This window comes from Macrotis lagotis, chromosome 1 (assembly GCF_037893015.1).
Source record: "Macrotis lagotis isolate mMagLag1 chromosome 1, bilby.v1.9.chrom.fasta, whole genome shotgun sequence".
NCBI lineage: Eukaryota > Metazoa > Chordata > Mammalia > Peramelemorphia > Peramelidae > Macrotis > Macrotis lagotis.
Window position 1 is genome coordinate 128,673,437 of NC_133658.1, and position 26,494 is coordinate 128,699,930.

Genomic DNA, 26,494 nt, shown 5'->3' on the forward strand with positions numbered 1-26,494 from the left:
TTCCTGGCTTGAATCCTCAGCTCCTCAGAATTTCTCACATTTCCCTTCCAATATTGATAAGACCCTGGATCCAGTGACACTGACCTCTTGCAATTCCTTGAACCAGAAATCCATCTCTTAGCTTAGGATAATTTCCCTGGCTGTCTAATGTCCCCCTATTTCTTATCTCTGCCCATTGGTTTTCTTGGCACCCTTCAAGTCCCTTGGCACCCTTCAAATCCTACCTCCTATAAGGAAGACTATTTGAATCCCTCTTAATTCTAGGGTCATTTTTTTCTGTTTATAATTTACAATTTATCTTGCATATGACTTGTTAGTACATACTTGTCTGCTTGTTGTTTCCTCATGAAACTTTGAATTTCTTGAGGGCAGGTATTGTCATTTACCTTTCTTTACATATCTAGCGCTTATCCAACACAATGCCTGAACCAGAGTAAATGCTTATTTACTGACTCTTGTTTGTGGATGGTATTGTGTTGATCATTATCAATCCCCAAGACCTGACAAAGTCTTCTAGAACTCTGAAATCACTCAAAGAAGCCTAGTCTATTCATCAGCACTAGAAAGATAACAATGCCTGGTACTAGTAGTAGCCAAGCACATAAATATTGATTGATTGATTGATTCATCAAATTCATTTCTATTGCTTAGCTTTCAACATTCAATTGAATTGGATAGTCCAACAGTATTTATATGTGGGAAAGGCAGTACAGGTGGAAAATAAACTGAACTCAGTAGTAAGGAGAAGGAAGTTGTCAAGCTTGTTCTCTGATATGAAGCTTCCTATAAAAGCAAAGACCTATATTTTTAATACTAACATTTTACCAATGTTGTTATCTGGCAATAACAGACAGCATAGTGACCTTCATAGGAAAAGCATTGTATTTGGAGTAATCTCTTTGGGACCCATCTTTGCTTGCGAAGAACAAAACATGAATATCACACAGAGATCACTGAAGTGTACATGGGAGGTATGAGCAGACCGAAAAAAAAAGTAAGGACCAACAAGGAACTCTAAAATTAAGTAGAGGTAAAAGACCTTATCAAAGGTTTTTATGTCATGAAGAGAAGATGGGTTAGTTATGTCACAAGAGGGATGATAGGTAGAGAGCCTCTACTGATCATCTTACATTGTCCAGTGTGAACAGGGAGGGCATACTCTATGGTGAACCTTTGGTAGGATTTGGATAAGATTTGTAAGGAATAGGCAGTTGTGAATGAGTTAGAATTTGAATTGTTAGACTGAATGCCTGTCTCTTTGAGATCACAGATTAATTTACATATTTTGACATTTACAAGGTACTTTATCTATATTATTTTATTTGAGGAAGACTTGAAAACATGAATAGGTCCTGAGCCAACTTTCTTGAGTGTACTCATTACCACACTATGCAGAGTTTTTAATATTATTGCTTTTAAAGAACAGAGCACTGGAACATTTTAAGATTCTAAAATTAGAATGTTTCTAGATCTTAAGATAGCTTTACCCCCCTTCCCCTCAATAATAATTCCATAAATAACATTTCACTCTGGGAGACAAAATAAGTAGATACAATTTCTCTTTTGCAAAGATAAGCACAATAACAAGGTCATTAAAATAACCCTTGATTTCTCTGCTATTCATACATCATGGAATGAGAATGGCACTGGATAATTGAAATTCTCATTGGGTCATAGATCCAAAACTTAAAGAGACCTCAGAGGCTATGCAAGGTCATATAAGCCCTGGAAATTTCTATCCAGATGGAGAAATTCTGAGTAGAAGTCATGTAGAAGACTTTATATCTTTCATCCTGAGACCAGGTACAATGAATCCAAAGTGGTTCTATGCCTAATGACTTACTATCAGTTCATGAATTTCATAAAGTTTTAATAACTTAATAAAGCTATCTACTAAGGGGTTGTTATTAGTACTGATGGAGGACATATCTATACAGATGAAATAACATTGTTGAAATTAGTCATCACCAGTTTTATAGCATTTCAAGGAAAACCTCCAAAACATTTTTTATAAAACCAATTCTAAGCAATGACTTTAGTCAATGAAGGTGAATATTCAATACAATTCCTATCTTAATATATGATTAAAAGTGTACAAAGAAATTTTACTTCCTCATAATTCTGGTCTACATGGCTTTTACAAAGGTATTGAATTTCCTTGAATAGATTTAAATAATCCCTTAAACCTCCGACCTATTCTACTTGGCTTTGTAGAACTAGTGAAACACTTCCCAAGGGAGGTGTGATCATTCTCACATAACTTACCTCACTATCCTCTGCTGGAGGTGGAGGAGGTTCTTTGATAATCTGAAAAGAAAACAGAAAAACAGGTGACAAAGTTTCTTATCACTTTATTCTGAAGGGACCAGAACCAATGAGATGCCTCATAGGTTTGACAGTATAATTTTACAGGATATTTTTCCCTCCATGATATTATTAATGAAGATAATAATAATATCTGACATTTTTATAATGAGATGGAATAGTGAATAGAGTGCCAGTCCTGGAGTTAGGAAGATTCATTTTCATGATTTCAAATCCAGCCTCATGCCGGATGACCCTGGACAAGTCATTTAACCCTATTTATTCCAGTTTACTCATCTGTAAAATTAACTGGAGAAGGAAATGAAAAACCATTCCAGTATCTTTGCCAAGAAAACCTCAAATGAGATCACAAAGAGTCAGATGTTGACCAAAAAAACCAAAAAAATCCAAAACATTAACCCCAAATTTTCTCAGCATATTAAGATTTGCAAAGTACTTTCTTTGTATTTGCATATTTTTTCTTCTTCAATACAACAAAACTGTGAGAAAGGTACTATCTATTTTACATAAAAGAAAACTAGGGGTGGCTAGGTGGCAAAGTGGATGAAGCACAGGCCTTGGAGTCAGGAGTACCTGGGTTCAAATCTGGTCTCAGACACTTAATAATTACCTAGCTGTGTGGCCTTGGGCAAGCCACTTAACCCCATTTGCCTTGCAAAAAAAAAACCCGAAAAAAAAAAGAAAAGAAAACTGAGGCTCATAGAAATTATGTGACTTATCAGGGATCACCCAGGACTTTTTGACTCTAAGTATCACATTCTATGCGACTAAAAGTAACTGGGTATGTTACTGCCATGATTAAATGTAAAGTGCTGGGTAGGCAGTTCAGTTGCATACACTATGGCACTTATAAGGCTTAGACTGAGTTTGATTACTTAAAATTGATGGAACAAACTCTGAATTTGCAATAATAGATTCATGAATTTAAAGCTGGAAGAGATCTTAGAGTTGTCCCATTCAGATCCCCAATAGAAATGGGATCCCTTTTAACTATACTTTAACTTAAAAATACTAGAAATTAACATTAGCTATGCTGAATGGTATTTTTATTTACTTGTCATACATTTCCCAAATATAAAATTTGGTTGTCTCCTCTACCCAATGTACAGTTTTGTCCTTAGATTAACATCTCCAAATTTTAATTCAATGCTTTCATTTTATAATTTCACCCAGAAGTGAAGTGATTTGCCTAAGGTTGGCAAGACAGAACCAAGGAATTTGAAGCCAGATCCCCCTGATGCCAAATTCAGCATTTTTTCATTGACCATGCTTCCTCCTAAAGGGAGAAAAAAATGCCAAAATATAAATTTTGTTTCTGGTCCTTCCTTCCTACTACTACTTCTACCTGTGTAACTTTGGGCAAGTCATTTAATCTCTCCAGATCTTATAAATTAATAGGATTTAGAGTAAGACATATCTTTAAATATCTTCAGGCTCCTCACTTGTAAAACTCTATGATTGCTGCTTCTGACTTTAAATTCTATGGCCTTCATCCAGGTCAGTAATATTTTTATTCAGAATGAAACTCAACTCACCACTCTACAGGCTGTATCTAATAATCCTGTTGCAACTTCTTGCATAAAGGGGGTTGTTGGTCATGAGAGTTCATAGTGAAGGAATATGCATAGATCAATACAAGCATACTCCCAACGTTAAACAATAAGAACAAAAATAAGCACAATAACAACTCAGTCACAAGAAAAACAGCCTGATTCATATACTATAATACTAACAGAATCAGAAAGGGGAGAGGATTCCCGGCAACATGGACCAATAGAGCCCCAAATTTAGGCTAGTGGTTTTCTGATTTCTCTTCCCACAGACCATGCTGGCAAGGAAGACTTCTTAGATCACCTACCCCACCTGGTCCCTCCTGACATTGAAATAAACCTTTTCCATAAAGAATGAAGAAATTGGCACCACTTTTAAACAAGACACTAATGAGGTAGTGTCTGGTTTTAATTCAATGACATAAACAACTTTTAAATTCAAGCCATAAGGAGGAAAAATATATAGACTCTGTAGTCATATTAAATATAAGAGATCTGCTGAAAGTATCTCTATAAATCACATTTTGACAATTACTAGTTTGTAGGAGCATCGTAGGAAAAGCATTGTATTTGGAGTAATCTCTTTGGGACCCAGAGGTTCTAGTTTCAGATTTAGGCTATTTAAAAATCAATATGACCTTGGGAAAACAAATTTCTTTACTGGAACTCAGGTTCCTTCGTTGTAAAATGAAGAGGTTGGATTAGATACTCTCTAAAGTTCCTTAACTTAAAACCATTAACTTCTCACTGCCTTTGAACTTTACAAAGAAGACATTAGTAATTCCAAACTCAAATAGCAATGGATCCCTCTAGACAGCATAGTGACTTAGAAAACCACAAATTAATATAATCTGTATTATATTGTATTTTTGTTTATTTTGTTAAACATTTCCTAATTTCATTTCAATCTGACTGATGTTGAACATGGGAGTTTTACAGGCTATATTTCAGTTTGACACTGGTCTATATCCCATCCACTTCCTCTTTCTCCAATTCCTCCTCCATCTCCTCCTTTTCTTCTTTCTCCTAGAAAAATATCTTCCTAACGGATATGGAATAAGACTAAAGGGAGTCTCTGTTCCCATTACCCAAACCTTTTCCCTGAAAAAAAAGAGAGAACCAGGACATACTGTTTTATCAATGAGAATTTATTAAGATGTGTGCATAATATACATGTCAAATGCATATATGCAAATCTATGGCTCTGTGCTTGGCACTGGGTTTGCCAGGATAAAATAAGATACAGTTTTAGATCCAAAAATCAAAAGAGATCTAGACTTTAATTAAGGTCTAATTAAAAAATTCTTTATTGGATGCAAATATATTCCTTTATTGAATGCAAAGACCATGAAAGAGAATGAGAAAAGACTCAGAGAATGGAAACTTCACTGATTAAATTCATTTGCCTTAAATTAAAATTAAATTAAATTTTTTTGTATGTAAGTAATTACTTGGAATCTTAAACTAATTTGCTAATCCAGTAACATTGTTTTTGAGACTATAGGCCAAGGAGTCACCATCTTTCTGTGTTAAACTTGAAATTGCAAGGAGCATTTGGAGAATGTTTCTTGAATTTTAATTATTTCTATAATAACTTTCTGGTTCTTAATATTGTTTTTAAAATTCTATAGTTGCAAGACATACCATAAATCTGTCAAAAGCAGTCAAACAATAACCAATCATGGGATATGATAGGGCTGTCTAAAACACTAGTTACAATAAGTCTATATACAAGGTTCTGAAAAAAGTTAGATTGATATCTAGGGTCATACATGATAGTTTTATGATCCTAGGCAAAGTGATTTAACTCTCCTAATCTAACTTCTCTTATTGATTTGTGGTGCCTAATTCACAGAAATATTTTGAACCATGAAACACTATAAAATGTGTAATTGTTGTCATTACTAGAATTAACAGGTAACATACAATCTAAAAAAGAGAATACACAGATGATATAAAATACTATGTGACCATTGCAAGGGAAAGTATTGTAAGAACCTTTAAGTGAGAGAGAGATTATAAAATTGAGTATAATTTATCTCTGAAAAATAATGCTTTTCCTTTTACCTAGGGACCTAGAAATCTCTTTGAGATATTTGGTAACACATTATATAGTGCTTTTTTTCTCTCACTATCACCTTCTCAAGCAATTAGCTAGTATATCATTCATTGTTTTCTATATACTAATAACCTGGTTTGTAAATTAGTTGTATTTATATGACCCTTTTGCTGGTCTTAACCAGTTAGTACCTGTCTTGAAAGAGTCTTTAGTCTTTATTTCTGTCATTGGGGTAAAGCTGAACATTCTATATAATTCCAAGAAACCATTTTTTTTCAGTAAAAACTACTCTTGAAGCGAAGAATTTCCTTTGAAAACTACTGATTAAATTGGCTCAAGCAAATGCAATAAAAAGCATTTGCAAACTAGTGTGAAAATATAGTGAAATTTTTCAAGTGGAAAAACTGGATTTTATAAAAATCTTGCAGGATGTTTCAGACAATTAAAAGTAAACATCACAAGTATTTTTGATTGAACATATTTATGTGAAATGTAAATATATTCAATATTTGAATATGAATTCACCATATGTTGAAAGACATCTGGATCTCATGAATGTCGTTATGCTGTATTTTTGTTTTCCCTTATTTTACAGGAATTTAAATGTGGATAGTGGGGTCAAGAGGGATAACTTTGTTTTTACAAATGCAATTTTACCTTTTAGGGAATACTTTTGCTTTTATATGACCATGTTAATATGCTATCAAAATGCATTTATAGGATAACTTAAGCCTGATTATGAAGTAAAATTGATGCCATTGTTTTTCATTCTTTTATTTCCTTAGTTTTTCTGAAAAAGTTATATCATAAACTAATGCATATTCTATGATGTTGAAGAAATATGATCTTATTAAACTTCCAGTTCCTTCCCTTGACCATTTATCAGTTAGGGAATGATCATTATTCTTATAAATTTGGAAGTTTGAATCATTTCTTCATATTTCTTGAAAATGAAAATGAGAGAAAATTATTGCAAGGATTTCCTCTAGTTTACTACTTCACTACTAATGTTGACTGCATTTTTTGTTTGATTGTGTGTTTTTGTGTAAAACATTTAAAATTTTACATAATTAAAATTGTCCATTTTATCTTCTAATTGTTTGGTCATGAACTGTTTTTTATTCATAATCGTGAAAGGGAATTTCTTCTTTGCTTCTGTAAGTGGTATATAATATCACCTTTTTATGCCTGCCATATATCCATTGGAGCTTTTTGTGAGAAGCGGTGTGAAATCTTAGTCTTGTTTCTGCCATGCTACTTTCAAGTTTTCCTAGTAGTTTTTGTTGAATGGTGAATTCTTCCCCCCAAAGCTTGGATCTTTGGCTTTATCAAACATCAGGCTATTGAGTTTGTTGTGTTCTTCTTTTGTTCCACTGGCCTCTTTTTCTTAACCAGTACCAAGTTGCTTTGATGATTACTATTGTTTAGTGTAATTTGATGTTTGGTTTTATTAGTTCCCCTTCTTTCTCACTTTTCTTCATTATCTTCCTTGATATTCTTGACCTTTTATTTCTCATTTTTTTTCATTTTCTCTTGCCCTATAAAATAGTGCTTTCATAGTTTGATTAACATGGCACCGAATAACTAAATTAACTTAGATAATATTGACATTTTTATTTTATTGTTTGAAACTACCCATTAGCCATTAAAATTTCTCTAATTTTGGGGGTCTGTTTTTATTTCCAAATGGAAAAAACACTCCAAATAACTCATAATTAAATAAATTAAAATTAATGTTCTACTTCACACCAATCATATTGGAAAAGATTACAAAAAAAGGAAAATGGCAAATCTTACACAAGCTGCAGGAAAAGAGATCATTTAAATGTGAAATAAATGCTCTAATCTTTCAGAAAAGTAGATTCAAATTATGCTCCCCAAAGTTCCAGTTCCAGAAAACTAATAATGAAGAATGATACCCACCTCCTCACAGAGTGTTAATGGATTTAAATCAGAATGAGACAACTTTTTATTTGACCAGTGGTAGGATTCAACTGGTTCACACTGATTCAGCAGAGCTGATACCTAATTTTATGTTGGGTTCTGTGTACTGATTGTTAAAATGGCACTTGAAATCAACTTTGCTTCTAAGGTGGGTGCCTGGGAAGCTGCCCAATGTGGCAATCACAAATTTACATTCCTTGCTCTTTTTTTAATATTCATCTGCACAATAGCATTTTTTAAGCACCAAGAATAAAGTTCATTCCATTCAGAGGTGGGAAAAAAAATGATGGAACTATGCTTGTAACATTTATTTATTTATTTCATAAAACTCATTATACTTTTGATGAAATACACATTTTAATTCCCTCATTTTTGTTACTTCAGCAAACATATAATTTTGAAGAAAAAAATTGCCAAAATACTGGGGGGGGGTTACAAATTGTGATTTATTTCTGCTTTGTCTTATGCTCCAAATTCCTCAGAGATATTATGAGTATGTTGGAGTTCCCCAGTGAAGCTAATAAGAAGCTGGGACAATGAACAAATAGAAATATAGATTTCAAGGGTTATCTTGTTGTCCATTTTGGAAGCCATGGAAGTAGCAGAAAAAAAGAGTTAAGATAGAATGAGTTTTGATTCTGCATTTGTTCCAACATTGGCTACTATGGTCACATGGCTACTTTTGCTCCATAAGAATGTTTGCTTATTGTAATATAACAGAATCTATTTTTGAGTGCCTCTTTGTTGTTCTTATTTGAGTATTAAATGCATGAAATATTAAACTACATTACAGCATATCTTTTTGTATAGTTAAAATGGTCATTAGGGCAGAGAATCGCTTGCTAATTTATTTGAAGCCCATTACTGGATATGACCCAGCTGGGTATTTGCTTTGTTTTCCCATTTCATAGTTGCTATAAGGGTTTTCTTTTTCTTTTCCAATGAGAAGGGAAAGAAAGTAGATTTTTGCTAATGAAACATTAGATTATGTAAAAACAAAAATACTATCTTTCAACAATGTATTCAGAGAAAATTTACCAGAGAATTCCTCTTAAGTTTTTTTTTAATTCAAGGTATAATTACCAATAAAATTTGTGGATTTATTTCATATCCTCATACTTTATTGTAATTTTTTCCTCAATTTATTTGATGACCCTGGGGGTTTCTAAGTAAATTATTATGTAGTTTCCAAATAGAGATTTTTTTTTTCTCTTCACCACTCTTTATAACTTCCATTTAATGAATAAGGTCAAAAAAAAAGACAGAAAAAATGGAACATCAATGCTTTTTTCCTGTATTTATTGACAAAGTTTCTAGTGTTTCTTCATTATACATAATGCTATATTTTAGTTTATATTTAACTAATTAGAACTAAATGTTTTAGATCTTTTTATTATATTTAAAATTTATCTTAATGAGTAATTGCTTTACTTTGGCAATATCTATCAATCATGTGGTTTTGAATTTTTTAAAATAAGATTGATTATGGGGATTATTCTTAAATTGAACTGTTCTTATATTTTGTGTGAATTTTGTGTGAATTCAACTTGATTATAGTGATTTTTTGTTGGATATATTGTTTTAACTATTTTATTAGGATTTTATTCAAAATATTTGAATCAAAACTCATGAATAGCAGTGGTCTAAAATTCTCTTTCTCTATTTTCCTTTAGTTTAGGACTATTTCTATAAAAGGGGTTTGGTAGAAGTTTTCTTTTTAGTTTTTGAGAATATTATATAGATATTAGTTGTTCTTTAAGAGCATAATAGAATTCACCTGTGAATACATCTAGATCCGTTTTTTTAATAGTGATTATTTTATAATTAGCTCAATTTATTTTTCTGAAATTCAGTTAAGATCTCTAAGTTCTTCAAATGTGAATATATTACTCAATTACATTTTTCTGGTATGTGTGTGTGTCATATGTTCTGATAATGATTTTTTCTTCTCAGTTGTGATTTGTTATTTTTATTTGTGGTTTGATTTGCCTCCCTCTTAATTTTGTTCATCTTTTCAAATAATTTGATTTTATTAGTTTTATATCTTTATGGTTTCTTTCATTTGAAATTTTCCTCTTGTATTTTTAGAGATTTTATTTGTTCATTTTCTAATTTCATTATTTATCTAGTAAACAAGTCTTTTCCCCTCATTTTTTGCAAGGCAATGGGGTTACGCGACTTGCTCAAGGTCACACAGCTAGGTAATTGTTAAGTATCTGAGGTCAGATTTGAACTCAAGTTGCTCAAGTTGTCTTGAATCCAGGGCCAGTGCTCTATCCACTGAACCACCTAGCCGCCCTGAATCTTTCTTATTTTTCTGGATCTGACTGTGGATGTAAAAAGGAGGGGACAAATGTAAGAGACAAGGATAGGACTGACCTGTCTTGGCTATTCAAAGTATATATGGGGCAGCTAGGTGGCCAGTGGATAGAGAACTAGCCCTGGAGTCAGGAGGTCCTGAGTTCAAATTTGGTCTCAGACACATAATAATTATCTAGTTGTATGTCCTTGGGCAAGTCACTTGACCCCACTGCCTTGCAAAATAAAACTTAAAAAAAAGAAAAGAAAAAAAAACAAAGTATATAGGAAGTGAACAAAAGGAAGAGGCAAAGTTAATTCCAAGGTTTTGAAATTAGGTGTTTGGGATAATTGTGGGGCCAACAACACAAAAACAGAATTTTGCCTAAACAATTCATGAGCTTTTTTGATGTGGTTATTAGAGGCTTTAAATGGAATCTGTTGGATACAATGTAATACCAATATAATCCTGACTATAACATTACAAACTATATAAAATATGGATGGATTATTTATGATCTACTTAAACCAGAATAATTCTCTGCTTCTTGGCTGAATGACTAATATAAAGATCACTCAAAGAAAAAGAATAGTTAAGGTGACATAGCAGCTTTCTTGACTGATTTTTCCTATGGCTCTGGTTCTATACCTAAAAAAGAAACTCAGACTAAAGCTTTGAATAGCTTTTGGTTGTTTGCTTCTCTATTGAAAAATTATAATAACACCCTCTTTCTGCAGCATTTTAAGGCTTACAAATTGATTTTCTCACAAAACTCTTGAGAAGCAGGTATTCTACTTTCTACATGAAAACTTTCTTGGTTCCCCTCATACCCACTGTTAAGTCCTTCACTTTCAATATCATTTTGCTTTTATTTTCTATATAACCATTTATGGACTTAAATAGAATGTAAGCTCTTGGAGGACATGGCATGTTTCACTTTTGCCTTTGTATTTCCAGAACCTGGTAAAGTGTCTGGCAATACAGTAGTTGCTTAAAAACCACTCAATAACAAACTTACATTGCTTGTAAGTATGATTTGCCCATTTAACAAATGAGAATACTAAAATTTTAAGGTGTATCTATGATCACACAGCTACTTAAATGTCAGAATTGGGACTCAAATCTGTGTTTTCTGATTCTAAGACCAGGACTTTTGTTGTGACATTAAAAGTATCTGATGAAGTTGCAATTTGGAATACAGAGGGAAAAGATGGATTTAGAGGATGGAATATAGCTATGAAGTTATTATTATATGATCTGCTAAATTTAGGCTTTATTAAAGTCAATCTCTTTGGATATACTTCATTATATGGAAGGAACCATACACTGAATCCCTAAGAGGTAAGGTACTAATCTGGAGGCTTGAAGTCAGACTTTTTGCTTCCCAAGGCCAGAGCTCTTTGCATCACATTTTCCCCCTCACTTGCTATATGTATTCTTAATTGTTCAGTCACTAAAATGAAGTGAACTGAATTGTACTCAATCTGGCCCAATTTACTTCTTCAGTTTACGGTTTTCTCTCCAATTAGACTAGGCTCTTCAAAATCAATTCTTTTCCTGCTCATGACTCCAGAAGCTGGGATAAAGATTGGCACAGTAATATATAATACAATTATTCTTTATTTTTTAAATGAATACTTAGAAAGTTGAATTATTGTCTCTTAGCGGGTGGGATTTATTTAATCTCAGAAAAATTATTTTAATTTGTATTATTTGTAAATGAAATGATTTATGGAGCCTTAAGAGTATCTGAGAACATTCTAAATATTTCTTATTGAATTATTGAATTCTTTTTAAAATAAATATCCTTTATTTGATTAGCACAATCTTTACAGGTTCCCAGAATCTGAAGGGACCTCAGTGATCTTCTAATCCAGTTCATAACTAAATAGGTATTCCTTTAAAAAAGACCTTTTAAAAATAATCATTTCCTTTCATTCAATTCATTCATTAGACATTTAATCATCTAGTGTATGCCAGGTACCATTGGTAATACAAAAATAAAAACAAATTAATCCTTGTAAAAAAACCCTGAAGGACTCATCCAACTTCCACTGGAAGACCTCAATTGATGGGTATTTCAGTCTCTCCTAGGGAGGTACATTCCACTCTTCAAGAATACCAAAGTTTTTCATTATAATTGTATTAAAATATCTCTTGAGGCAATTGCCGATGTTCTTCCTAATTCTACCCTAAAGGAGTAGCCAAAACTTTTATTTCTCCGTGCCAATTCTTCAAATACTTGAAGATAACTAACATGTCTCACAGAAGTCTTCTATTAGATTAACCATCCCCAATGCCTTGTGTAGTATTACCATCCTGGTTGCTCTCTTTGGTATATGTTCTTATTACTGCATTTTGATCTGAACATAATATTCCAGATGCATTTTGCTCAGGACAGAATATATATACAGCAAGAACATTAACTGTCCTTCTCTAGACATGACATGGTAATCAGTACAATTCTAGTTGGAGTTAGACTTTTTTGGATAGTTATCTTGTTACATTTGATTCTTATAGACCTAGAAGCTTAGTAAAACTCTCAGATCTTTTTCTGGGACCTATTGTTTAAGGCCATTCTAAAGTTTTACTAATTTTTTTTTTTAGTTTTTGCAAGGCAATGGGGTTAAAGTGACTTGTCCAAGGTCACACGGCTAGGTAATTATTAAATGCCTGAGGCTGGATTTGACCTCAGGTCCTCCTATCTCCAGGAGTGGTGTTCTAAGCACTGAACTCCCTAGCTGCCCCTTTACTACTTATTTTTTGAACACAAGTGTTGAACTTTATATTAATCCTGATTGAACTTCACCTTATAAGATTTAGTCCTTTGTTTTAGTTGTTGAAAATGTTTGAGATCTTGGCTCTGTGTTAGATATCCTTCCATCTCAATCATCACTGAAAGCAGTAAAGGAGCATTTTCCCTTCCCCGCTTTACTTCCCAGAACTTCTGGGTTGATGGTTTAAGTCCTTGACTCCCTGGATTCTTCCTTAGATCACAAAGAGGTCTAGTTATCAAGAGTTACAAAATGGATAGCTTGTCTAATTTTGTCAGCTTCTCCACAAAACTATCATAAATGTTTCATTTTAATTGACGGTTTCAATACCATTGGGAGCAGGAGTGAGTCTGGAATGCAGGAATTTCTTTCATACTAACAATGACCATCTCTATTTTGATTGCAAAATCTTAAAATTATAAGGATTTATACAGAAAATGAAGGGAAAATGAAACAACTTTATAAGGGTAAAAGATCCAGGAATGTACAAAATGTAAACTGATAAAAATTAAATAAGGTTCTTTTCCCTGAACAATGAAAAACAATATAAATCTTAATTTTTAACACACAATTAATCTCTTACACAGCAGAGAGGTTCTTAAAAATCTTTCTAAGGCTAGTACCAAGAGTGTTGATCTAGGCTAGAGTACAAGAAATTCTTAAGAGACTTGAGCTTAATTTTCGAGTAACTTTTGGCTTCCAAATAAACCTGAGTAATTTGCAGATTTTTAAAAGGACACGTTCATTTCCATTCAAAGTCAGATGAGTGAAATGAAGAATTATTTACTTCATATAGCTAAAAAAACTTTAAAGTTCTATGGCCAAGGGGTGGCTAGATGACACAGTGGATAGAGCACCTGCCCTGGAGTCAGGAGTGCCTCAGACACTTAATAATTACCTAGTTGTGTGGCCTTGGGCAAGCCACTTAACCCCACTGCCTTGCAAAAAACCTTTAAAAAAAGTCAAAAAAAGAAAGTCAAAGTTCTATGGCCAAAATTCAAGTATCTGTATGAATTCTTAAAGATATAGCTAGAAGGTTTGATGGGTTTGATAACAATCTCTGAAATGACTTAGAAAAAGAATTCTATGAATGGATTGTATTTAAGTGAGGTAGAGGAACATGCAGTCATCAACCTCACTCTTTTCCAGAGTCATCAGAGTCCAGTGGCAATTTAAAAATTAGGATGACTGGCAATGGCATAGAATACAGTGGATATCCTTGGCATCTTCAAAGTCTAACTGAACTCTAAGCACTCCACAGTACCTGCTTCAGTCATCTTCATGGTCATTTGCATAAATTGTTCTCATCCACTCATTCTGCCGGGGGAAATTTTTGTATAAGGCAAACTCTAAAAAGGTATAGTAAACTTTAAAAGAATTAAAATGGAAAATACCTTATTTTCACTCACCTCATATATCTATTGCCAAATCTTGTAATTTCTCCCTTTATTAACATTCTCCCCTTCTCTCCACTCATACTTCAGGGCTTCATTGCCTCTCTCCTGGACAACTGCAAGAGCTATCTAAAGAGTCATACGATATCTATACCCATTCCAATCCACTCTTCACTCTGTTGCCAATGTTATTTTCCAAAATTGAAAACCTGAGCATGTCACTCCCCCACACAAGCATCTCCATTGGCTCCAGGATCAAATATAACCTCCTCTGTTCATTTAGGTAGTGAGGTGGCTCAGTAGACAGAGCAGTGGACCCAGAATCAGGAAGACTTGAGTTTAAATTTAGTCTCAGGTACTTTCTAGCTTTGTAACTCTGGGAAAGTCACAATTCCATTTGCATCAGTTTTCTCATCTATAAAATGAATTGGAGAAGGAAATGGCAATCCATTCCAGTATCTTTGTCTAGGAAATCTCCACTGGCATCACAAAGAGTCAGACATGACTCAAATGATGACAACAACAACAAACCAAGATTCCTTAGAATTCTGAACCTGTGAGTTTATGAAATTCTTGTTTCTCTAGATGAGTAAACTGAAATCTAGAGGGGGGTGGGCAATTTGCCTGTGATTACACACACAAAAACCAGAATTCAAACCCAGGTTCTTTGACTCCAACTCCAGTGTGTTTTCCAATAAACATATTAATTTATTCTAAGTATTATGGATAGTACAAAAAACCTTGAGGTATTGATATTTTTGGAGACTACTATTATAAAAAACCATTTTGGCTCTGGGTACCATCTATTTCATTTGTGTAAATGACTTGGAATATTTGCCTTTCTTGTCCCTCTTCTGCAAAGATTCTTTTTGCTTAATATGAAGAGACTAAAGCACCATTATATAGAATTTTAGTATTAAATACATGCTTTCCTTACAGGTAGATGGTAAAGTAGATAGAACCCTACTCTTCGAATCAGAAGATTCATTTTCCTGAGTCAAATCTGACCTCCAACGCTTACTAGTTGTGTGATACTGGCAAATAACTTAACCCTTTTTATCTCAGTTTTCTTATCTGTAAAATAAGCTGGAGGAAGAAATGGCATACTCCAGTATTTCTGCAAAGAAAATGCCAAAAGGGGTCAGAAAGAACTGAAAAATAGGGGCGGCTAGGTGGTGCAGTGGATAAAGCACTGGTCCTGGAGTCAGGAGTACCTGGGTTCAAATCCGGTCTCAGACACATAATAATTACCTAGCTGTGTAGCCTTGGGCAAGCCACTTAACCCCATTGCCTTGCAAAAAAAAAACCTAAAAAAAAAGAACTGAAAAATGACTAACAAAATTTCTCAACTCACACAGTGAAGCATGTAGTATAGGCATCTTTTTCTAACTGATAGAAAAATAAAATGAGGCAATGAAAGATTAGATGATTTTTGCAACTAGAACTTAAACCCAGCTCTCTCCTGACTCTACATCCATAGATCTCACCATTAAACTCTGCTGCTTCTCAGTTAAGAGAGCCTTAAGGACAAATAAGCTGATAAATGTAACTGTATTATATTTCTCATCATTTTCTTAAGCTAGATGATTAACAAAATAATAAATCAAGTCCTCATTGATACTTTTGCCAGTTTTGGAGGTGAAACATGTTCACATTGAAAATTCAATTGCCTTTCCCAAGCCAATAACAAGGAGTTCTAGCACACCCCTGACCTCAACCATTGGGATCCTTGGCAGGTACTTTGACCTCCTAGTAACTCTCTGTGTTTTATCTGCTTAATCTTTCTCAAATTTAAAAAAAGCTTAGGACTCAAGTGTTATAGCAAATGAATACATATAGATCTCTTTGCTGCTAAGATATTATGATTCTGCCATCAAATCGTTGCTGTTTATTATTTTCCTATATTTCATGGAATTACCAGTGTTATTTATACAGATGCAAGAGACATAAAGGCCTTAACTGCTCTTCTTGCATCTAGTCTTTCATCTCTCCTATCCATTTATCACATTATTTCTCTACTTAAAATGATTTTACTATTTTCTTATTGCCTCTTGGGTAAATTCCTTTTGTTGGCTTTCAAGGTCTTCAAGACCATATGGCTCTGATCCACTTTACTAGTCTTATCTTCTATTACTGTCCTTCACTTATTCCCTCCAAACTATATTACTTGGGTCCTCTCTCCAAGTTGTGATACTGCTCTTTTCTATTTCTGAGCTTTGGTTTGCCCTCCAAACTGGAATGGATTTCCTCTTCAGCTCTTTCTACTGAAATCCTCTTCCTATAAGGCCTGACCTCAAATGCTACTTTGAAGTTTTTATTATTCAAGTTTGTATTATAATCAAAGATATATTGATAATTATTCAGACTCTGACTTGCTTAAAGTCTTTCTGACCCCTTCCTTTGTATCTATTTCATTCTCCGTTGTCTCATCATTAATTATAATTACTACTAGCTAACTTTTAAGTGCTTACTTACTATGTGCTAAGTGTTTATCAATTATTTCAACTATTATCCCCATTTTACAGATGAGAAAACTGTGTCAAACCCAGGATCACACAGCTCTTAAGTATATAATTTGAACCTGAGTCTTCCTAACTACAGGAACAGTGCTCTAGCCACTGCTTTAACTAACTGCCCCATCATTACTTATGACTACATCTTTCCCCCTTTTAGCCTGTGAAGTACTAGAGAACAGGGTCTCTTGTCATATCAATCTGTGTCTTCCTCTGTCCAGTTCAGGGGTGGGATATTTGTAACATCATTCATGGGTCATACAAAATTATCAACTTAAAATTAGCATGCCATAGAAGTTGGTCAGACATTGAACTAATTCACCTCTAAAAAGCTCCTAGATTTATTGAATTTCAAGTCCCCCCTGAACGTGCCTTTGCAGTACCAGACCAAATGATTTCTGGGCCTTATAGAACCAGTGGACATACAATCCCCACCTGCTAATCTTGGAAATAGTAGGAGTTCAAAATATTTGTTGCATTGAATAGAGAAAATGGCCACATTTTTCTTTAAGTCTTTACTTTTTTCTATTCTGTTGAGCAAGATTGCCCTCAATGGTCATTTTAATCAGATTTCAAACATAAAATGTGACTTTCCTGAGTCCTACTTTTTACTCTAGCTATTTCCCTCCCAAGAGCTTGTTAACTGTTAAAGTGATAGTAGCAGCAATTGTAATGGAAGAGGATTGGGGAACACTCACCACTGTGCAGCAAAGGGGCCAAAACCACCAAAGAAGAGCCAGGGCCAAGAGCAGGAAGAGGATCAGCAGAGCGATTGCCAGGATGGTACCATCAGACTGCAAAGGGAAGGCAGACAAGTTTTTAGAACTCAAGAAGACAAATCACTGGGAATGGTAAAGCCTCTGTCATTTGCAGAGAGCTCCGATGTCTGTTGGAATGCCTTTTGGCTTGCACATCTGTCAGATGAACTGGAGAAGGAAATGACAAAGCATTTCAGTGTCTATACCAAGAAAACCCCTAATGGGCTCACAAAGAGCTGGATAAGGCTTATCAACAAAACAACAACCCAGCCATTCCCTTGGTTTGGGTCTCTTGCCCTCCATGCTTTGATCATCAACATTAGGACTTGCTCACAATCAAAATACAGGGACTTGGATCATCAAATTCCAAATCCTTATTTTGAAACAGATGAGAATTAATTTGTTCAAGGAAGGTGGTACAACTAACCAGGACTTGATCTCTGGTTTCTTAACTCCGTCTAGGATCTTCCCCATCTGGACATTGTTGTCTAGAATTGAAAAAGGCTACTATGTGAATTAATACCTGTTGAATTACTTTTGATCATAACTTGTATTAACTTCTCATTTCATTTTATCCTATAGTTGTTTAGAGTAGGTGACAGTGACAGTGGGTAGGGGGATAATATCTTACCCTTCCCTTGGTTGGATACAGTAAGTTTAATAGGCATCAAGAAGGAATGGTCCCCAGACAATCATGAACTGAGTAAATTATTTTCTTTATCAATCATCAAACACAGGACCCCCTCAATTCATGACTAGCTCCTTTCTTGGAAAAGAAAGGGAGCACCGTCATCTATTGTTAAGTATGTCAGAACTTAGAATGTAGAAAGTATGGTGTTGCTTCTCAATCCTCAAAATGAGGAAGTTATCTACTGGAGGATCTTTTAACTTGGGAGTTCTGAAATACAGTGGGGTAAACATATCAGATATTCACATTACGTTCAGAATTAATATTGTGAATCCTCAGGAATATGGCTGAATACTCAACTGGGTTGCCTGAGAAGTGGGTAGGACTAGAACCAAGAGAACACTGTATACATTAACAACAACATTGTGAGTTGATCAACTTTGAGGGATGCAGCTCCTCTTAGCAGTTCAGAGAGCTGGACAACCTTGGGAAAAATTGTGATGGATAATGCTATCCACATCCAGATGAAGAAAAACAAGTGAAACAAAGCAAAACAAAACAAACTACAGAATCTGAATGAGCACTTTGTTCACTTTTTTAGAAATTTCTCTTATGTTTTTTCTTCCTATCTTATGGTTTTCTTTATTTTCCCTTAGTCCTAATTCCCCTTACAGAAAATGATTAATCTGTAAACATGTTAAACACAAATGTATATGTATAATGTTCACCAAACTGTTCCCCACTGAGGGGGGTATGGGAAGGGAGGGTGGAAGTAAATTATTTGACTTATAAATATGCACATTCATGTGGATGAACACTGAAAAACTTTCATAACATGTAATTAGAAAAACAAACAAAATATCAACTAAAAAAAATGGATAGTATGGATCCAGGTTTTAAAATAGAGCATGTCAAAGCTCCTAAGCTGATTAGAGTGGGCTGGTCCTGTGAACAGCCCCTGCACTTTCAACCTAGGTGAGCTAGGGAGATTTGGTCTTGAAAAAAAAAAAGGAAAAACTGAGTGGTCCTGGACCAAGAAGAGGAAACATAATTATGAACATGAAGAGTGGAAACAATAGGTAGCGCTCTAGGGACCTTTCTCTTAACCTTATTTTCTTTATTCCAGCCAGCTACACACAATAGCAAAGGGTTGACTCTGTCTTTGTGTTCTTCCTCCTCTGTCCCTGGAGGCCTACATAAGAAGACAAAAACTTTCATTTAACTCCAGAGGCCTAGCCCCTCAATTCCCCTGGGCTGCTCAAGTGTCAATTTGAGATTATTTTCATGGAACTGCATCAAATCTTACATTTATATGGATAAAGTATGTTCCTAGCTGTTGGTGACCAGAAGAAAAGGAATCTTTTTGGCTCTATTTTTTTCTCTTCTCCTTCCAGAAGGCTAAGGGAGCTCACCTATTTCTGTTCTGCCTCTCCTTTCATTCTTAAAGGTCCCCTTTCAACTTCTAATCATTGTTTTTAGTTCTATTTTCTGAGACCACCCAGAACAGGACTAAATATGCTTCCATGAGACAGCTCTTCAAATACTTGTAGATAAAATAACTATTATGCCCTTTCTTTTCCTATCCTTCCCCAACCCTGTCTTTTTCAATAGGTTAAACTCTTCTAGTTCCTTCAACCAATCCTCTTGCAGCAAGAACTTGAAAACCCCCAGGACATCCTGGTTTCTTTCCCTTAGGTTGTTTGCTAGCTTAGGAATGGTCTTGGCTAAAGCAAAAAAAAAAAAAAAGCTAAATAGAGTTATAGCTATGCAGATGTAGAAGAGAAGAGAGATTACTTCTGTTCTGCATAGCTCCAGAATCTAGGAACAAAGGGAAGAAATTTTTAAGTTAGGTTAGATTTGAACTAATAAATATATTCAAATAAGGAGTGAGTTTTCTTGGGGTGTTGTTTCCCTTCACTGAGAATTGTTAAGTAAAAACTAAATAACCCCTTGTTGTAGAGGAAATTATTATTTAGGTATGAGTTAAATCACATAATTTCTGACATTCCTTCCTCCTGGAGAATACAGAGATTCTGTAACTATGTAACTTTGGTCAAATTATATATCTCTGTGAGCCTCATTTTTCTCATCTACTAAATGGGAATAAAAATACTTAAATATTATCTGCCTCACAAAACTCTTGTGGAATACAGTTTTGTAGAGTGTAATGTTGGCTATTTATTTATTGAGTTCTAAGATGGGCTTATGACTTCAACCAGAGAAGACATCAAGATAGTCTTCTTGAGTTATTTTTGGGTTTTTCACAATTGGCAAAGAATCTGCTTTTTCTTATGGAAACCCACTGGGGATGTCTTTGGTTAAGATCCAGGAAGTTCAAAGGCCCCCCAAACCAAGTATTAGCCTATTGCATCAAGGTTTGCAGAAATATCAGGCTATATCAGAAAGATCAAAAGCCTCAGATGTACAGGTGGCTGTAGGAGTAGACAAGCAAAGTGTGTGGGTGATTTCCCCAGGGTCATATTTCTGGCAAGAGTCCTAACCAAATTGCCCAATGAAATGATGAGGGAAGTACTCTGAGAAAGGGAGAAGGGGAAGGGAAAGAAGGGGGGAAAGTGTTGGGAGTAGCACTGCTCTTGGAAAAATGACTATGGAATTGATTCACTACCTTTTATACTAAGGAATTATTTTCTCAGGAATAATATTCTTTCAGGTAACCTCAAGGAGTAAATAAGACCCTAAGGAAAGAAAAGAGGCAGCCACTTGATGCAAGTGAACTACTGTGAATAAAATAATAACTGTCATGAGACTATCTGTAAAACATCTGGATCTCCAAAAAATTTAGAGTCCAAAGATAATGAAAGATACCACTTCTGGAATTTAACTGTTGTACTGAGGTAATTCTGAGTTCTATACTACATCCTGGGTCTCATGACTTTCAGGTTTTGTACTCTTTTCATAGGTTCAGTATGTTTATAATTTACTTTGGTAAAGGTTGCCTGGAACTGCAAGTATAATTTTCTCCCTGCATTCTGGGGACTCTGGATTCCAGGGCCTTTAGATTTTACTGGACCAGTATGTCACATATATATAGCTATAACTCTCTTTAGCTATTTGCTTTTGCTTTAGCCAAGACCATTTACAAATAAATAGAGGGTATTCTATCAATATTAGTGAGATGAGAACCCATACAATGAAATTGTAGATCCTTGAAATAATTAATCCAATGCTAATCACATAGGAGGTGTTAAATAAATGCCTACTGAGTTAAGCTGACAGAAATACCATCTTTCCAATATGACATGAACTAGCTTACTGTTTGAGGTAATCTTTATAATAGGGGAGAATACTCGGAGTGGTGCAATAGAAAAAGCCATACCCTGGAAATGAGAAGACAAAGGTTCTAGTTGAAGGTTTGAAAGAATCCTTTCTCATACTTCATAGCAGAGGGATTTGTAAGGTCATCTCATCCAAACTCCCACCCAATGTTCCTCTCCAACATTCTTGAGATAAACTACTTCCCAATGTAGTCTATTTAATGGTTTCACAGTTCTTAGTATTAGTAACCTCTTCTACATGATCATTATTAATAATAAATATTTACATAGCATTTTTAGGTTTATAAAATTCTTTCAACACTATAAGGCAGGTAGCTTAATTAATTAATTTTTCCAATTTTGAAAATGTGAAAACTGAAGTTCAGGAAAGTAAAATTATTTGTCCTAAGACATATAACTAGAGAATGTAAAAATTCAGACATTAGCTTGGGTCTACTGATTCTAAGACTGATACTTTTCATACTTTTCATATATATCTATATTTCCTTGCCTGTAAAATTAGAGAGCTGACTAGCTCCTCCCCATGGTACTTTTTTCACAGATAGCAGAATGTACCACATACCTATCTAGATAACCAATTTCAATCTGTTTCCTTTGGTCCTCTCCCCATAATTCCTCAAGTGACCTCATCCCAGGCTGTTGTTCTAGAGTTTTTCTCTCTTCAGAATGCTCTGGGTATTTACTTGAACCTCATTTTTCCCTTATGAAAAGGATGGTGATAAGTTTTGTTGTTTTTTGTCCTTAATTTTCATAGAGGACTACAATTTGCTCAAGGTTCAGTTCTTAGACTTTTTCTCTTCTATTTGTACATTCTCTCTATATCAATCTTCCTTGAAGCTCAGAGATGAGAAGTCGTATAATTTTGTTAATGACAGAGGCAGTATTAGGTAATTGGTAGGTCTTTTGATGGGGTCTTGAGACTAGAGAGTCGGAATGTTTCCATGAAATACTGGGATAAGTCTGAAATGAACTTTCGGAGGAAAGCTTCTGTAGAAATTAAGTGAAATCACTTCAAAATTATTATCATGATTAATTTCTTTAGCATTTTAAAGTTTATGAAGTTCTTTCTTCACAATAGTGCTGTGAGTTAGGCAGTGAAAACATGGTTAACTTTATTTAACAGTTGGGAAAATTGAAGCTCAGATTGGAAAATTAACTTGTTGCCTTATTATGAAGGGACAGATCCAAGGTTTGAACTCTTTTTAAAAAAAATTTAATGAAAGTTTTAGTTTATGGAATAAAACAAGCATTTACTTAACATAGTACAATAAAAAAGATAATTATTTTGCACATGAAACTACAACCGAAGACATCTTAATCTAGGTCAAATACTCTTGACACTAAACCAAGACATTACAATATTTTTTAGCAAATAATGGGTGTAACAGATTTGATATTTCTTGAATCTTTATTTCAATTTTTCCAAGTTCTAAACAAAATTTTTGGTTTAATTTTTTTGGACCATGGAGATGATGCAGCTCCTTTCAAAGTAATTATTTTTGTCTTTTCATATATTACTGTTTTGTTCATCTGAGTAAAGTTGACATTCACCAAACCCTGCCAAATAGTGTGATAAAAATGTATGACAGGTGAAGCTTTCTAAAGATTGTGTGATCTGGTGATTCTGTACTGAAGAGATGTCCCATTACAGTGTTTCTAAGGCAGGGAATTAGAATCAGAATTCTTTTCTTGGAATTCTGTCCTAGAAATTCATGTTATTCCTTTGCTCAAAAATAAAATAAAATCACTTTTAGTATATCTCTATTGCTTCCTGAGTAAGACTCAAATTCCTTGGTTAGGCACTCAATCAATTCTCTCATTTCTGGGACCTTATCCATGTTATGAACTTTATGTACTTTGTATTAGTAGACTGCATGGCATTGTCTGCCCTACGGGCACTGTGTGCCCACCTGCTTTGATGGAGGGAGTTTGTTCACCTGAGAGGTCCCTGTATGAATGAAACTATAAGCACAGTCCCTAGCCTTAGCCATCTTAGTTACTGACTAGCAGAGCCAAACCTCAAATTCTGGTGTCCTGATTCTAACTCCAGTGCAGTATAGAATACTGGCTGCTCTTCCCCCAGCTGTGTGAGTGCTTTCTTTTGGAGGTTTATGCCATGTGATTGAGAAGGGCTGCATTCCACTTTTTTTTGAAGTTGGATGAAGCCTGAACAGCTGGTCTTTGCTTTCTGTTCACAGGAATGAATGTGGGGGAGGGACATCATGAGTTTTTTTTTTCTAAGGTATCCAATGCATTTAATTGCTAAGAGGTTTTTAGATATTCAAATCCAGAAATCCAAATTTCCTCTCTTTCTGACAGCACTCATTTGTTCCTATAATCATGGAATGTCACAGAGATGATCCAGTCTAACCTACTTATTTTTTAGGTTGTTTTTTTTTTTTTTTTTTGCAAGGCGCTGGGGTTAAGTGGCTTGTCCAAGGCCACACAGCTAGGTGATTATTAAGTGTCTGAGGTTGGATTTGAACTCAGGTCCTCTTGATTCCAGGGCTGGTTCTCTATCCACTGCGCCACCTAGCTGCTCCTCCAACCTACTTATTTTATAGAGATTCAGACAAGTTAAAGGACTTGCTCAAGATTATAAAGTTAGTAGTGAAGATGAAGACCATGGAGCTGATAGGTCTTCTGAGTCCCAGGCCTGTGTTATTCTATATTCTGCTACTCTGTGTTGTTTCTCTGAGTCTAGGAACAGAAGTGCCAACTTTGCCCTCTTAGCTCCCTGATGAGCTGTCCACATTTGGGTCAAGTAATCAATCAGTGCTTCTTTCTGTTCAATCATTTTCATGGTGTCTGACTTTTCATGCGGTTTTCTTGGGAAAGATACTGGAGTGGTTTATCATTTCCTTTTCCAACTCATTTTACAGTTGAAGAAACTGAGGCATATAGGTTTGAGTGCCTTGCCCAGGATCACACAGATGACTATCTGTGTCTGAGACTAGATTTGAACTCAAATCCTTTGGACTCCAGGGAATCATCTAAATGCCTATCAATCATCCAAAAAAGCATTAAGTACCTTTTCTGTTTCAGGCATTATGGATACAAATATAAAGAATGGAAACAAATTTTAATCACAAAGAGCTTAAATTCTATTGGGAGAGATAAAGACACATAAGCTTGTCCAGAAGAAATATAAAGATTAAATTACTATTATTAATTCCAAAGTAGTTAAATATAAGGAAGGTTGGAATAGAAGGTCCTAACAGCTGGGGGGAGGGTGAGAAAAGGTAATGAATGAAATGAGTCTTGAAGAAAAAGAACATTAGGAAGAGTTTTAAATGAGAAACAAATGAGTTTATGCTAGGCAGAATATGGAACTACTAGAGGTTATTGAGCCAGGGATGCCACAGTCAGACCTATGCTTTGGTAAAATTACTTTGGGAGCTAAATGAAGGATGACTTGGAGTGGGAGAGATGTGAGGCAGAGAAACCCATTAGAAAGGCTATTTCAGGGACGGTTAGGTGGTACAGTGGATAAAGCACCAGCCCTGGAGTCAGGAGTACCTGGGTTCAAATCCGGTCTCAAGACACTTAATAATCACCTAGCTGTGTGGCCTCGGGCAAGCCACTTAACCCCATTTGCCTTGCAAAAATCCCCCCAAAAAAGGCTATTGCAAGAGTTTGAGAGAAGGGTATTAATGGCTTAAACCATCCTTATGATTATAAGTTTAGAAGGGAATGAATAGTAGAGTGGACAAATAGGGGGACAGACGGAAATATTTAGCAATTGATTGGATGTACGTACATCCATTCCATTCTGCTCCAGAACTTTAATTAATGATGAGGAGGTTAGGCCAGCCATCTTTTTATTTCCCACTGGCTATACTCCTAGGAACTACTCCACAAAATCTTTTCATTGCTACCTTCCCTCCATTCCCTTTCACTTTTTAGCTTCCTTTACTGTGTTTTCTTCCTTCATTAGATTGTAAGTTCTTTGAGGACAAGGACTATCTTTTTCATATTTATATTCCTATAAATTAAGGACAGTTTATTGACTATTAGTGATTGACCCTCTTCAGTCCCTTATAACCTCAATTTAAACCAAAATTTTATGGACAATGATAATCTACCTGAACTTATTCCTCAATGACTAATATATTCCCTTCTCATTCCAACTTTCCCATCCCAGTGATTTTGAACTCTGGATGCTATTGTTTAAATTCCACTGACTGATCCCTTATTTCCATTTCCTTCAATCCTTCCCCAAAGTCTTCCCCTAAAGTGAGTCAATCTTTCCACTAAGATCTTTAAAAGTCAGATGGATAGAGAATGAATTAACTTTCATTTTAAAACTTTTCACTAACTTTTGAAAATTGGTGGGGGGGGAATGTTCATTAAGTGGAAAGTGGCTAAACAAGTTGTGGTTTAGTCTTATAATTGAATATTATTGTGCAATAAGAAATGATAAACAAGATGGTTTCAGAAAAAAAAAAAACTGGACTTCTATGAAGTGATAGAAGGAAGGAAGGGAATAGAACCAGGATTCACTGTACCAAATAACAGCAATATTGTATGATGTAAAATTGTGAATGACTTAGCTACTCTGCAATACAATAATGTAGAACAATCCAAAGCAAATAATGATGAAAATACTATCCACCTCCAGAGAAAGAACTGAGGGCATCTGATAAAGACAAGATTTTTCTCCCCTTCCTTCTTTCCTTCCTCCCTTCCTTCACTTTCCTTTCCTTCTCTTCTTTTCGTTTTTCCATTTTCTTTCACAAAATGACCAATATGGAAATGTTTTACATGATTGTGCATGTATAACCTATATTAGATTACTTACCCTCTCAGGGAGAGAGAGCAGGAAAGGAAGGGAAGGATAGAATTTGGAACTCAAAATTAAAAAAAAAACAAAAGTTAAAAACTGTTTTTATATGTAATTGGGGGAAAATGAAATATGAAAAATGGAAAATATCCCAGATGTTTATTGAGCTGA

The 26,494-nt window shown here is 34.7% G+C and overlaps 1 protein-coding gene across 1 annotated transcript in view; it reads right to left on the minus strand.

Annotated features, from left to right (window-relative positions):
- Positions 1-26,494, minus strand: part of ANTXR1 (ANTXR cell adhesion molecule 1) — a 303,869-nt gene that overhangs the window by 119,243 nt on the left and 158,132 nt on the right. Inside the window, exons 13-14 of the mRNA XM_074207912.1 lie at positions 17,557-17,652; positions 2,266-2,307 (exon numbers count right to left, since the gene is read on the minus strand). Of these exons, the coding sequence (XP_074064013.1) occupies positions 2,266-2,307; positions 17,557-17,652 (138 nt within the window). The remainder of the gene's footprint in view (positions 1-2,265; positions 2,308-17,556; positions 17,653-26,494) is intronic.